At 41.3% G+C, this 14,428-nt stretch overlaps 1 protein-coding gene across 2 annotated transcripts in view; it reads left to right on the top strand.

Moving 5' to 3' along the window:
- DENND1B (DENN domain containing 1B) overlaps positions 1-14,428 on the top strand; it is a 228,878-nt gene that overhangs the window by 84,952 nt on the left and 129,498 nt on the right. For both annotated transcript variants that reach the window (XM_048496683.1, XM_048496684.1), the window contains exon 5: positions 8,133-8,246. In XM_048496683.1, coding sequence (XP_048352640.1) covers positions 8,133-8,246 — 114 coding nt within the window. The remainder of the gene's footprint in view (positions 1-8,132; positions 8,247-14,428) is intronic.

The following is a 14,428-nucleotide window of genomic DNA, read 5'->3' as shown; positions in this document are numbered from 1 at the left end:
GCTGTCCTAACTCATTCTGAGCATGCTTGTATAATGTAAAAACAAAAAAACCCAGTGTTTTTCCTCTCAGAGCTTTTGCTTTTATTCATATGGAAATTTATGCAGATTTAGTCTAATTAATTGCTTAATCAAATGAATCTCTTATGGTGAGTTAACTAAAATTTCTTTAATGGGGAACAGCTCTATTATACAGTACCTTTGAGCAGACAGAGAGCTTTACAATGATTTAGTCTTATTTCTTGGCACATCAGCAGGGGAGATAACTCAAATGATGTGATCTTCCATGATTTATCCTCAAAATTCTGTGATAGTAGGTTAGGGTCAGGTAATGGTATAATTCACATATAATAAAAATAGTTTGTTAAGTAAGCCTTGTGAATCCTCAGATTCTCATATTTCTTTTATTTCCCCTGGCCAACTCATGGCTAGAAAATTAGATGCTTGGGCTTTTATAGCTAGGACTAGTCATTTCATCTAATCATAAATTATGATTTATCCCCAAATCAGGTTTAACTCATTGTTTGAAGTCCTGATTTTGTGATTCAGATGAAACAATGAACCATTATGTGTCACAGAAGTGTTTCCTGCCATGCATGAGGGAAGGGAGTGTACAACCTGAGTTTTCTTGTGTGTGAGAGAGCATGCACCTTGTGCTAGTATCTATCCCAAATCCATCGAAAGATTTTATTTACCAAACAGGAATTTGAAACAGATTCTCCAAATCTACTGTTCCGGGGTCCCCAACTTGTTTCAACACTGCCTAACAACCAGCTACTTCCAATGGGACAATGATTACTATGAGCAGACAGATGGGGTAGCCATGGGAAGCCCCCTCAGCCTGGTGATAACCAATTTTTACATGGAACGTTTTGAGAAACAAGGCCTTGAAACAGCAACCAGAAAACCTACAACTTGGTTCCGATTTGTGGATGACACTTTTACAATCTGGAGCCATGGCGAGGAAGAACTGCTGAATTTTCTGGACCACCTTAACGGCATCCACCCAAACATCCAATTTACCATGGAAACTGAAAAAGAAGGAAAACTGCCTTTTTTAGATGTCTTGGTCTTTCACAAACCCAACCATCAACTGGGCCACACAGTATAGAGAAAACCTACACACAGACTGGTATCTACATAAAAACTCCAACCACCACGCACAACGAAAAAGGGGTATAATCAAAACTCTGACAGATCATGCAAAACAAATTTGTGAACCTCACCTCCTCCCTGATGAAATTAATAATCTAGACTGGGTTCTGCAGGCTAATGACTACTCCACAACAGGAATCAGAAGAGATTTAAGACCAAGAGAGACTCAGAGGTCTGAGGAGAAACAGCCCCCCACAGGAAAAATATTTCTACCATACATCAAGGGAATCACAGATCAAATAGGGAAACTGATGAAAAAACATAACTTACAAACAATCTTTAAACCCACCAGAAAAATACAGCAGATGCTATGCTCAGCAAAGGACAAAAGAGACCCCCTCACTTCTGCAGGAGTCTATCACATACCCTGCAGCTGTGGAGAGGTCTACATTAGAACTACAAAATGCAGCATTCAGACTCATATTAAGGAGCACGAAAGACACTGTCGGCTTAGCCATTCTGAAAAATGTCCAGTAGCAGAACATGCTCTAAACAAAACTGGATGTAACATTTTATTTGAAAGCACTGAAATTCTGGACAACTCGGAAGGTTACTTTGTCAGACTACACAGGGAGGCCATTGAAATCTACAAACACCAAGAAAACTTCAACAAGAAGGAAGAGACTCTGAGAATTAACAAGATTTGGCCACCAATACTTAAAAACACCAGAATCAAAGGCCAAGGGCATGCTGAATTCATGGACAATGGATTCCACCCAGACACAGCGTTTTCATTCACTAAGACTGTTGTTACTGCAGGGAATTCAAATGTGAATCACTCCCAGGACTGAAAAACCCCACCCGCATTACAATGCAGTAAACCACACCTTTGCATAGCAAGTTCCACCCAAACACTTACTGATTGATTCCCCACGCTGGGACATGGACAATACCATTTTCCTCCGAAAATAAGCCCTACTCCGAAAATAAGCCCTAGTTACAGATTCCGAAAATAAGCCCTACTCCAAAAATAAGCCCTAGGTACAGATTCCCCAGTGCAGCTGATCTGGTCACATGACCAGATGCAGCTTGGGGGTGGGGGAGCCTGCACCTTTGCTGAAAAAGAAAACAATTAATGTTCGGATTCAATCTAAGTCAACTTGCAGAATCTTCCTTTTCACCCTTGCCGAAAAGAATACCCACTGAACACAGTTCCGAAGGAGGGGAGAGCACATCTGAGTCTTGTTCCTCCTCCCACCCCTATTCTGCCAAGTGCAACAACAATGCAGTCATCGTCAAGAGGAAAAAAAGTAAGCACGTGGAAAGCAGGCGAGCTGAGAAAGGCAGCCTCGATGCTGTTGGGTCCCAAGCCACCCTTTTGCTCACTCCGGGGTCCACTCACGCACTCCAGGCTCTGGCTGTCTCGGAGGCAGGCTCCTCCTCTAGCTGTGGCTCTGGCTGGGGAGGTTGCCTAGTCCTTGCTGAGTCGGCTGCAACGGCTGCGTTACTGGGCGAGATTGTGCCGCTGCAACAGGAGAAGACGAGGCTAAGGACTCGAGGAGGCTGCTGCTAGAGGTGGGGGTGGGGGAGTCCAGCCTGGTGCCGGCCCATGAGCCCGCGGCAGGCTCCTACCAGACCACAGCCACACAGCCCGGAAAACCCACAACAACCAATTGCTGTTTAGTTTTCTGTTACAAGCCAAGAGGAAGAGCTGACTATCCTAAGTCATACATCATTCATATATAGCGGATTGTGAATTGTTAAAACTCAATATCTCAACATGCAAGTTACATGAAACCCTTTTTAGAATAAAAATTACTACTGAATAGTAGAAGATATTTAAACTACAATAGGGAGTAGAATTTCGGTTTTTACGTAAAGAGCTTTTGGACTGGATTGTGGCAAATGGAACATAAAGATGATTAGAAGTATAAAGTGATCTTAGCATTGTGCAAAGTTAATAAGGTGAGGTATCCTACATCATTAAATATGTATGTTGCATGTTATGAGGAGTTAGTTGAATACTGTAAAACAATTCCATCTTTACAAGGCAGCATTTAAAATCAGAAAACTCTGTAGTTAAGGGTGTAGCTTTGACCCTTCTTTGCAAACAGTATATTCTTTAGCAGTGTTGTTCTGTAGCTTTGTCCTTCAATTCATGAAAAGAGGGGTGCACATGAGACAAGCTTCGTCTTGCCCTTGTGCGCTAGGGGACTGTGCACGAGATGAGCTTCTTCTTCTGTTTGGCCTCTAGGGAGCACACATGGGGTGAGCTTAGGCTTTCATGTGGGTGCTTGAGGGGGGTCACTCATGAGGCAAGCTGTGTTTTTGACCATTTGTGCTAGGAGGCTTGAGTGTGAGGTGAGCTATATCTTGCATGCAGGGGTACAGCCAAAAAAGGCGCCCCCAGGCCGCCGTTCGCACAGGCGCCACTGCTGCAACGCAGCAGCGGCGACCTGACTCTTCTTCCCTCCCCCCAGGGCGGCGTCAAGCCGCCCTAAACAACAACCCTTTAAAGGGTTGTTGTTGGGGAGGGAGCGTCTTCCCTGCGGCGCGGTGCGAACCGAGGCTGCCGGAAGACGCTGTTCTTCCTCATCTCCATCTTTCACTCACGGTGTCCTCCTCGTAAGCCTCCAGGGCGTCGGAGGGCAGCGTGCATGGGCTCAGCGACGCCAGCAGGCCGAATCACTTCCAGGAGGACAATCGTGAAAGTGGGGCTGGAGGGCGCAGAGGCGGCTCCATGCGGAGCCGTCACTCGTTGGCTCTCCTCGGCTTCTCCGTCACGATGCTTGCATGCGGACGGAGTTATACTTTACCGCCCGCACTCTTTGGCGCGTATAAGGAGGTCAGCGTAGGAAACGGCCTTAAGTTCTATTAAGTATTCAGTGCTGTATGGTTGGACGCATGCCACTGTTTAAGAGGGGGGAAACTGTACTCACCTTCTCTATGCATTCATCGTCTTATTAAGCTCTGTCATGCACACCTCTTAAACATTAACTAAAGCACTGATTTATTAAGTGACCTTAATTCTTGCCTTCAAATTATGTTGCATTATGCACAGCATAATAAAGCATCAGTGCATGGCTTCTTATAGACACCCATAACTTTTATGTATAAACTTTCTATCATAAGAGTGACTCCACATTCCTAACTGATTACACAGCCTCCCATAAATCAACATGAAGATGTGTTCTTGCAAGGGTAAGCAACTTACATTTGATGCTGATAATGTGCAGTTTCATAACAAAAGAGAGGTAACTCTTAACATTCTGGCCTCCAACTTTAAATTATGCATTGATAACAAGTGAAACAGTATAAATACTCCTTATCTAATTCATTGTCTGAAGAGGGTTCCCCTATTTAAATATGTATTTAAAGCTGTATCTATTAATATGATATATTGTAGTGACCTTGAGGAGTCTTTAGTGGTCTGTTCCATCATGGATGTTTATACACATTCTTCAGTGTTTAATGATTTATTATTTCTGCTAAAATTACGTAGCGGTGCATATTGCAGGCACTGCAAATATACAAAGAAATAACATGAGGAATAACATTTGCTTAACCATGCATGTATACATTTGCTTGGCTCGAAAATAAGGAGGAGGTTTGCTCGAATCTAAAATACAGTAAAGTTATTTATTTTAGTCATTTATCATCGTCATCAACCTTTTTATTGGCATAAGTTTAAAATACAACAGGGAGGTTGAGGAGAATCAAGTTAAAATAAGTAGGTTCGAACATTTCCAGCAGTTAAAACAATAAATAAATAAATAAACTAAAATCTGTGGCGAATCTGCTGTGCCAGCGCCAGGAATTTGGCAACGTCTAGGGATCTCTGAGGAGACTGATCACAAAGCAGAAAGAAGGATTTAACCTTGTCTGGTGAGTTGGCATCGTTCTCAGTGTATGGGTCTATAAATTGTCTTCTAGATGAAGTATATAGTTCGCAATCTAGGAGGATGTGCTCTATTGTTTCGATGGCTTTTTGTGAGCAAGGACACGTTCTTTGTTGGTATGGGATCTGGAGAAATCTGCTGCTCAGGACTGCTGAAGGTAGGGCGTTCAGTCGGGCTAGCATTAGGGTACGTCGGAGATATGGTGAAGATATATTGTAAAAGTACCTTGGTAGCCCTTTACTGACGGGAAGAGGGTGGGAGCCCTCCGATAAAATGCCCTTCATGTATTGAGTAGAAAGCAATTGATTTTCAATGTCAAGTAGCCTTAGCGACAGAAGTTTGACTATTTGCGCTTCGTCCATGTTTATGAAGAAGTCTAAAGCGAAGCCTAACGAATTAATTTTTTTCTTGATCAGAAGACTCCAAAATTTTTTTACAACTTACATGTCTGCCTGAACAAGGGCCACCAAAACAACAGAAAAAAGAAACATAATAAAGTCTCATATTTAAAAAGCTACAGGTAGTCCCCTGTGCAAGCATTACTGACTCATTGGGTGAGTCACATCACAACGTTTACTGGACAGACTTTGTTTGTGGGGTGGTTTGCCATGGCCTTCCACAATTAAATCCACAACTAAAACATATACAAAGCTATAAAAACAAAAATTAAAACATTATCATACACATAATGTACTCTAATTCCATTTGTTCTTCGGTGGCAACGGCATAACTAACGAATTCAGTATTGACGAAGGCTTTCCGCGGCCAGATTCGTCGGTTTGTGGGTTTTCACTTAATTAGATTCAATTGAGTTGACAGGGTTAGCCAGATCGTTCTAAGGATCAGATCGGCCTTATCATGAGCCATTTCAGACTAAGCATCTTCAGGGAGGTGTATCCCACAGAGGGAAGTCTGTTAGGACCAGTGTGTAACAGACTTCTCTCTGTGATACACCTCTGAAGATGCCAGCCACAGATGCAGGCGAAACGTTAGGAACAAGATCTACCAGACCACGGCCACACAGTCCGGAAAACCCACAACAACCAATAACTAACAGTGTTTGTTCTGTTCAAGATCACTTTCTTTATTCCCTCCCCTTTCTTTTTTTGAATAGACTGTCTCTCAAGATTTGTGTTCATTTGGGATTCTTTATCATGATGCAAAGGGAGAATCACCATTGTAAAGATCTGCATTTTAAGTCTAAATAGAAACATTTAATATTCCTCATCAATCATAGTGTGTAGTTCAGTCCTCCAGGGCACTATAGAATTGGTGTAGGTCCCAAAAGATCATGAACACATCAGATTTATAAGACTTCTATTCATGTGGGGTTTTTTTTTTCACCTTTCTTCCTGTAAATGTCAGAAAATATGAGGCCAGAATCCTGAGTATTGGATCTGTCTTTTGCCAGTTCAGTTTTCAAACTCCACATTAGCTATAGGAAATTTGAATAGATCAAAATTGGTTTGCTATGCAATGTCTAGGTCTAGGAGTTGGGGTTGCCAACTCTGGGTTGGGAAATTCCTGACTATTTAAGAATGGAGCCTGGTAGCCCTTTACTGAAGGGAAGGTTTGAGGAGGGTAGGGACCTTATCAGGATAATGCCATGGAGTATACTCTCCAAAGCAGCCATTTTCTCTGTCATAAGAACAAGCCAGCTGGATCAGACCAGAGTCCATCTAGTCCAGCTCTCTGCTACTCGCAGTGGCCCACCAGGTGCCATTGGGAGCTCACATGCAGGGAGGTGAAAGCAATGGTCTTCTGCAGCTGTTGCTCCTGAGCACCTGACCGTTAAGTGACGGTAATCTGAGATCAAAGAGGATCAAGATTGTAGCCATAAATCGAAACTTCTCCCTCGATAAATCTGTCCAAGCCCTTTTAAAGCCCCTATCCAGGTTAGCAGACCATCACCACCTCCTGTGGCAGCATATTCCAAATAACTAATCACACGCTATGTGAAGAAATTGTGTTTCCTTTTTTATTAGTCCCACTTTCCCCCCCAGCATTTTTCAATGGATGCCCCTGGTTCTAGTATTGTGAGAAAGAGAGAAAAATTTCTCTGTCAACATTTTCTACCCCATGCATAATTTTTTATAGATTTCAATCATATCACCCTCAGACGCCTCCTCTCCAAACTAAAGAGTCCCAAACACTGCAGCCTCTCCCTCATAAGAAAGGTGCTCCAATCCTTCAATCATCCCTCCTACTGCCCTTCTGCACTTTTTCTATCTCTTCAATATCCTTTTAAGATGTATGCACCAGAAACTGGAACACACTACTCCAAGCGTGATTCGCAGCACCAATTGCTTTATATAAGGGCATGACAATCTTTGCAGTTTTATTATCAACTCCTTTCCTAATTATCCCCAGCATAGAGTTTGCCTTTTCACAGCTGCCATGCATTGAGTTGACATTCCCATGGAACTATCAACTAAGACTTCCTAAATCCCTTTCCTGGTCTGTGACTGATAGCACTGACCCCTGTAGCGTGTATGTGAAGTCTGGATTTTTTGCCCCTATGTGCATCACTTTACATTTTGCTACATTGAACTGCAAAATGTAAAGTGATGTCATCTGGAGATCAGCTGTAATTCTAGAGGATTTCCAAGGACCACCTGGAGGTTGGCAACCCTGATTGCAATACAATGTCAGGTATTCCCCCTTTTACATAACATATGACTCTTCGTAAGGATGGGGGAGAGGAAACTATATGCTAGGAGTTCAGAATGTTGATGCAGCATTGAGGCCATTTCCAAATTCACAAGAGACACCAGAATTACTTTGGTTATCCTAAGGCGCGTTTTGCTTTTTGCTTTTTTTTTTTTTTTGGTTTTTTGCAAAGTACCTCTTTGAGAGGAATTGTGGTTATGTTTCTCTAAAATTTGTGCCATGGAGGCACCGAATTACTGAAGAATTGCCATTAGCGCTGGGATTATGGTTGCAGGCTAAATGGAATTGAGAGGTTTTTCTACAACGATTTATAATGTTTCATCTTTCATGATTTTATTAGGTAATCCGTGAAATATTTCTTTCTTTCTATATATTTTTTGTTTTTCCCCAAGTAATTTAAGTATACGTAAGCAAGTTTTAATAATAGTTTAAAACTTTTTTAAAAAGTAATATTCATCTGTCTGTTTTTAGGGTGACCCAAGTGGGCCAGCATTTCACCTTTGTACTTACTGACATTGAAAGTAAACAGAGATTTGGATTTTGCCGGTTAACACCAGGAGGCAAAGTGTGTCTCTGTATTCTAAGGTGAGTAGCTATACAGCATAACTTGGTATTTTCTTTTCACCCCACATAACTGAAAAACTTTGAAGATATGAATTTGCGATGTTTCTGCAGTTATAAACTTTTGTTAATGAGGTGTTTTACAAATGGTGTACAGTTTCTCTTGGTAGGTTATACAAGTGATCTTATAACTTTTTATTTACATCAGAAAAATTGACACTGAAATTGCAAATAAATTGTCCTAAGATAAAGAAATGATGTTCTAGTGCTAATTAGGAGAAAATCTGCTTTAGACTGACCCTAAAGAAAAGAACGGGAAGTTGCATTATAATAAAGTATATATTCATCTGTGAAAAATGTTCATCTGAACCTCAGTCATGACGCCTGTGTGTATTATGCCTTTACTATGTATCTGCCATGAATCAAAATAATCTATTTGTGTTAATAGCTCTCTTGTGAAAAAATATACTTTGAACAGTTCAGTGAGGTCAAATAATACTTTGGCAAAATGTCTCCATAAAATTAACCAATTTTAATTCTGCATATGTTCTATTTCACTGGACCTCTTCATCTGACATTATTAACCAGAATGCTCTCAGTACTTTTGTTGGTTTCCTTTGCAATTGACATAATTATATTTCATCTTGTATTGCCTGCATTTTGCGGCCTTGTGACCATGCTGTTTACAATTGTTTTCTTTACTATGCTGTGTGTTTTTGTATTTGCCTAGTGATGACCCCCTCCCTGTAACTGATGGTATGCTCTAATCCACAAAAAGTTTGTGCTAGAATAAAAACTTTGGGATTGCTTCCCAAATTCCCACATTGTGTGTGTGTGGTGGGGGGAGGGTGTCTCTCTGTTTTTTTCAACCATACCAGCAATTACCATTCCCTTCTGCCCTAGTGGAGGACTTCTAGTCAGCTTTTAAAAAATCATCATGTGTGTGTAAAGTGGTCTCAGGTTGCAGCCTAGGGCAACCCAGTAGGGTTTTCAAGGCAAGGGACTAACAGAGGTGGCTTGCTATTGTCTTCCTCTGCAAAGCAACCCTGGTACTCCTTGGTGGTCTTCCATCCAAGTACTAGCCAGGACCGCCCCTGCTTAGCTTCTGAGATCTGACAAGATCAGGCTAGCCTGGGCCATCAAGCTTCTGAGATCTGACAAGATCAGGCTAGCCTGGGCCATCAAGATCAGGCTAGCCTGGGCCATCACAAATTTTAAAAAAGACAAAAAACTCTTGGGTGGCAGGGCGGAGCCAGTGGTCAGAGCAAGGAGGGATGATAATAAAATGATTCTGATGTGAGAAGTTTGAAAGCGTGCATTTTTCTGTCCAACTGGCTCCAAAGCTGCTTTGAATGTAATCATTCAGGCAAGATTGTTTCAAAGCAGACAGAAAGTCAGAAAGGGGATGAAATGAGGATGGCATTGTGTGGGTGCAATTTAAAAATGAGTCTACCCTGAAGACATTTTTCCAACTTTTTTCTGACAGAAAACAAAACTTCTATGACATCTTTCTCTTTTAAAATGCGTGAAATACTTCTTAAGGCAGGGTTTACCACACTCAAAATGTGTAGCATGAAAAATACTTTTAAATTCAATAAATATATTAAATAATACAATTTTGTATATTAAGTTATAAATTATGCATTTTATGTAAGAAGTGTAAGTGTGATAGGGAAGTATTTTATATACTTAAACTCTCCCTAACCTTTCTGTTTCCTTCTGGAGAAACCAAGCCCCCCCCCCTTCAAAATTCCCAGAAATGTTACATCTTTCCTCCAGTTTGGCTTACAACCAGAGCAAAGCTAGAGTTGTGGAAGCAACTCTAGTCTTTCAGATGTACTTGTTTTTTGCTGCAACAGACTAGCACGACTATTTTGTCACCTGTTGTTGAATCTTTTCCTGCATTCTCCCGTAATCTTTGGAGTATAACGCAGGCCTGCTAAAGGTCTTCACACTTTTTGCACAGTAAACACCCAGTTTACTTGTTGATAATGAGACATTTTGGGTGAATCTTCTCATAATGTTCAGACTTCAGCTATGTGCCAAACTACAACTACTTGGTTCTAATATTGAATAACTCTTCAATAGTGTCTCCTCAATCAAAGGGCAATTACAGGATAGTGCAGGCATTATACTGGTCTTCTTTAAACTGTGGTTTGAAACTGCCCCAAGGACCTGTGCTTTTCTGGTCTGTGCCAGCCCATTGGAAAAAGATACCAGGTTGCTCACAATAAGTGGTTTGATAAGGCAAGGCTAGTTTTAACCCATTTAGTTGAGATCTAGATATCTTTTTCAGTACATACACGCATACACATACACACCCAGGTGCATTAAAAACAACTTCTTAAGAAATACATATTTTCCCCCTTTTTTAATGAATTAAAAGGGGCCAAGATGGAATACAGAGCATCATTTTGCATCAATATAGTGCAGCAGTCATATTTGGGAGTAGATGTATATGCTGAAAACTAAGCAATTGATACTTTTAGATTCTGTAAATATGCCAGTTAATTCATCTGTATATGCTATCTAAGTTACAAGATACATTTTCATATATTTCAGTTTTTCCAAAATTTCTGGGTTGTTTTTTTTAAAGGAGAAACAGTTCCCCCTTGGCTTCACAAACTAGGAATTGTACATATCTCTGTTCATGTGCACACATATACTCATACAAAACAGAAACCTCCTTCTAAGCTAAATGTTGCCAATGAACAAGACTTGTGTATCGAAAAGAGAGAGAGTGTGTGTGTGTGTGTGTGTGTGTGTGTGTGTGTGTGTGTTAACAGTGTGGAACTGTAGGAAGTGACTCATTTGCTAGTACGGTTCAACTGTACCAGAATTAGGTGAACACTTAATGATAAACAGAAGTGCTATAAACAACAAAACACCACAGGCCAAGGTGATTAAAAATCTTATTACAACTGTGGATTTTCACAGTGAATGTTACCTTGTCATCAGTTTGTTCTAAAAGAGATATTAAAACATAAACAGCATGACCATAATAAACTGCTTAATTAAAAGCCAAATGAAAGAAACATTTTACTACTTTAAAGGAGAGTCTGGTTCTTTGTAAAAAGCAGCTGAACACAAATGTTGTGTAACCTGTCTTTCATATGATAAGGGAAAGGGAACATGTTCTCAGAGACCTGACGCTTGGTAGTCATATTCTGCCAAGCAGAGGAGTTCCATGTGCTGAGCTGGTCTCAGTTCTAGGTACCTTGGCTCTCTACTTAATATCATCCTGAGGGAAATGAGTAGCTTTCAGAAACAGAGGTCTGTATTCAAATATGAGTTCTGAAAATTTAAATTTTGTACAATGAGGTAGTAATTTATGTTTATTCCACCTCTCTTTGCACATCTTCCCTTTTCTTCTAGTGGTATTCCTGAGGTCTACAGACCACCACCAACAAAATGTTAAGGACTCACTGGGCTGCTGTTAGAGTAGGGAAAATCAGCAGACATTGCCAACTCCTGTTTTAAGTGTGTTTAAGTCTTTGGACCTGTACAGTTGGATGCAGGTTCTGGGGTATGCATATGAATATTTCCAATCCCCCCCCCCCCCCCCATCTGCAGTGTCCTGTTCTGCTTTGTTTTGGGAATGCCCACAAAACATGGCACTCTGGATCAGGGGCGTAGTTACTTAAAATGGCACCAAGGGCTCACCATGGGTGCTGAGCCCTCCAGCTGTACTCTGCCCCATTTTGGACTGGGACACAGTTGAAAGCTGGTGAGTGGCTTTCGTAGACAGACCCTTACCAAGTTGAAGGAGACCCTTACCAAGTCAGAAGCAGCTCACAGCTGGGTCAATAGTTTAATGTAATAAACTAAAGTATCAAGTACAGAATGATGAAACAATGCTGAGTCCAGAGTCTCAAAGCAGGATCAAAACCAGGTTCAGGCACCAGAAAGATGAACAGTAGCTTCCAAGCACAATGTTGCTGCCACAATACAACCTGACTTCCAATACATTTTATAGCAAATATTCCACCCACTAGTGCAAACACTTCATGCAGCTGTGTTATTTCAGTCTGGCTCCTGCAAAGACTTATTGTCAAGCCGAGCTTGCCCCAGAACTGCTAGCCTGCTCCTGTGTCTCTTGCCCTACAAACTGGCACGCAGCTTCCTCTGGCATCGTTCTTGGGGCTCTGGAGACAAAGGGGTCAAGAGAACTGGCAGGGCCTTGAATAGTTGGGTGTCAGGAGGCTGGGGAATCTTGGAACTGGGGCCTGGCTGTGACTCCCAGCCTACTTGTTCTGCTGGAGCCTCTAGATCTGGTCCTGCAGGGACTACTGAAGCTGCAGCCTGAACCTCTTGGCCAGATCTTATACATACTACAGGAGGCTCAAGCTCTGGTCCTGTAGGCATTATCTGGGACTCTGTGCCCTCTTCCCCATTTGAGTCCTCCTCCATGTCCCCAGACATAATGGACTAGACCGGGTAAAACACCAGGGCTTGCACCACTCTACGAGGCTGGCCCCATCCCACCTCCACCCCCATCTCTAAAGGATGAAGGTAGCTAGGGCCACTCTGATGATGGGTCCCTTGTGTGGGAATTTTGTTTTTAATTTGAGGGTCTGTAACACAGAAAGAGGACTAGATTTCTGCAAGTTTTGAGAACAGTTAAATGAAGGGTGTGATTAAGGAGACCTGGAGGAATTTTGGTACTTTTCCCGTAGGAAATAATGGAAACAAGGATTTCTGGAGGCATCCTCTTCAAGGGTCTGTAAAATTAGATCTTTTATACAAAACTTGAGGAACTTCAATAGAAAGGGAGAAATTTTGGGTCCCTTTTGGTTTAAAAATATACTCTCTAGAAAGCCAAATTTATTCCTCCATAGGAAAAATAGGGGTGGATATCCAATATTTCCAACGGCCAAAACTTTTCCTGAAACAAGTTTATGAAACTGTATGAACACTCCCAAAATTTTGTCAAAACATTAATCAGGCTGTTTCTAAAATTACAATGTGAAATGGAAAACAATAATCTTTGAAGGGTCTGCCCCTCTTTCCAGTATTAGACAACAGGGAGCATTGGGCTGATTTCTCTATGGCACTGTATTTACCTGCTTTAATTGAACATTTAAGTTCTGGTCTGTTATTTTGCAGAAGTAGCTGCTCAAATAACAAGTGGCAAGCTATAATTTTTCACCAAGCTCTAATAAGAACAGTGCCATTATTATTTCTTCCTTTATGACAGTTTCAGATTTACAATGCAGTGCTGAATACTTACCAGACTAGCTATTTTTTTTGAAGCTGTATGTATAGGTTGGGAACATAGTAATCTTTTACTATTGATGATATGGTGAAAACACAATTTGAATGCAAGGGATATTTCTGGCACTATAGGGTTGGTTGCTTGCTGGTTTTTAAACAGAGGCAATGCTTATCCACTTAATAGGCTTTGGACTAGCTGACTAGTGGTGAAGATTGCACAAAGGAAAAAAATGAAAAGCAAATTGAATACTCTATTTCCCCATATCCTCACCTTTCTCTGCTTCCTTCTGTCCTTCTCACCCACCATTCAACCAACCCTTTTCTGTTCCCCTATTTTCAACTTTTCCTACTTATCTCCTCTCAGCAACCTCTACCTGGGAAAACTATGGCCCAGTTACACAGTGGAGAACTTATGAGTCACTTTCCCCTATATCCCCCTCCCCCCACTATTTCTCCTGTTTTTCCTCCTGGCAAGCCCTATAGCCTCACATTTCCATGCTTCCTTTTTAGCCAATATAATAACTGGAGAATGGGTGTAATATACATGCTCTGCTTATCTCCTGGTAATAATCGACCTGCAGCATTCTGTAGCAACTGGAATCTCTTAGTTAGGAGTAGAGCCATGTAGACTACACTACATTACCCTAGTCTCAAATAATATTAATCACTGTACTACCTAAGAAATGACAGATACTAGTAATAGATACTAGTAACCGAATAGTATGTACAATTTTCTGAAAGGCCACAAAACTCTGATAGACAAAATTTTTTAAAAAATCAATGTATTGTCAAAGGCTTTTATGGCCGGATTCCACTGGTTCTGGTGGGTTTTCTGGGCTATGTGGCCGTGGTCTGGTGGATCTTGTTCCTAATGTTTCGCCTGCATCTGTGCCTGGCATCTTCAGAGGTGTATCACAGGGGAAAGTCTGTTACAGTGTGTAACAGACTTCCCTCTGTGATACACCTCTGATGAAATGAACCATTTCAGGCTG

The sequence above is a fragment of the Sphaerodactylus townsendi genome, linkage group LG05 (assembly GCF_021028975.2).
Source record: "Sphaerodactylus townsendi isolate TG3544 linkage group LG05, MPM_Stown_v2.3, whole genome shotgun sequence".
Taxonomy (NCBI): domain Eukaryota; kingdom Metazoa; phylum Chordata; class Lepidosauria; order Squamata; family Sphaerodactylidae; genus Sphaerodactylus; species Sphaerodactylus townsendi.
Note: the sequence above shows the minus strand (reverse complement) of the source record. Positions and strands in the feature narration are given on the sequence as shown.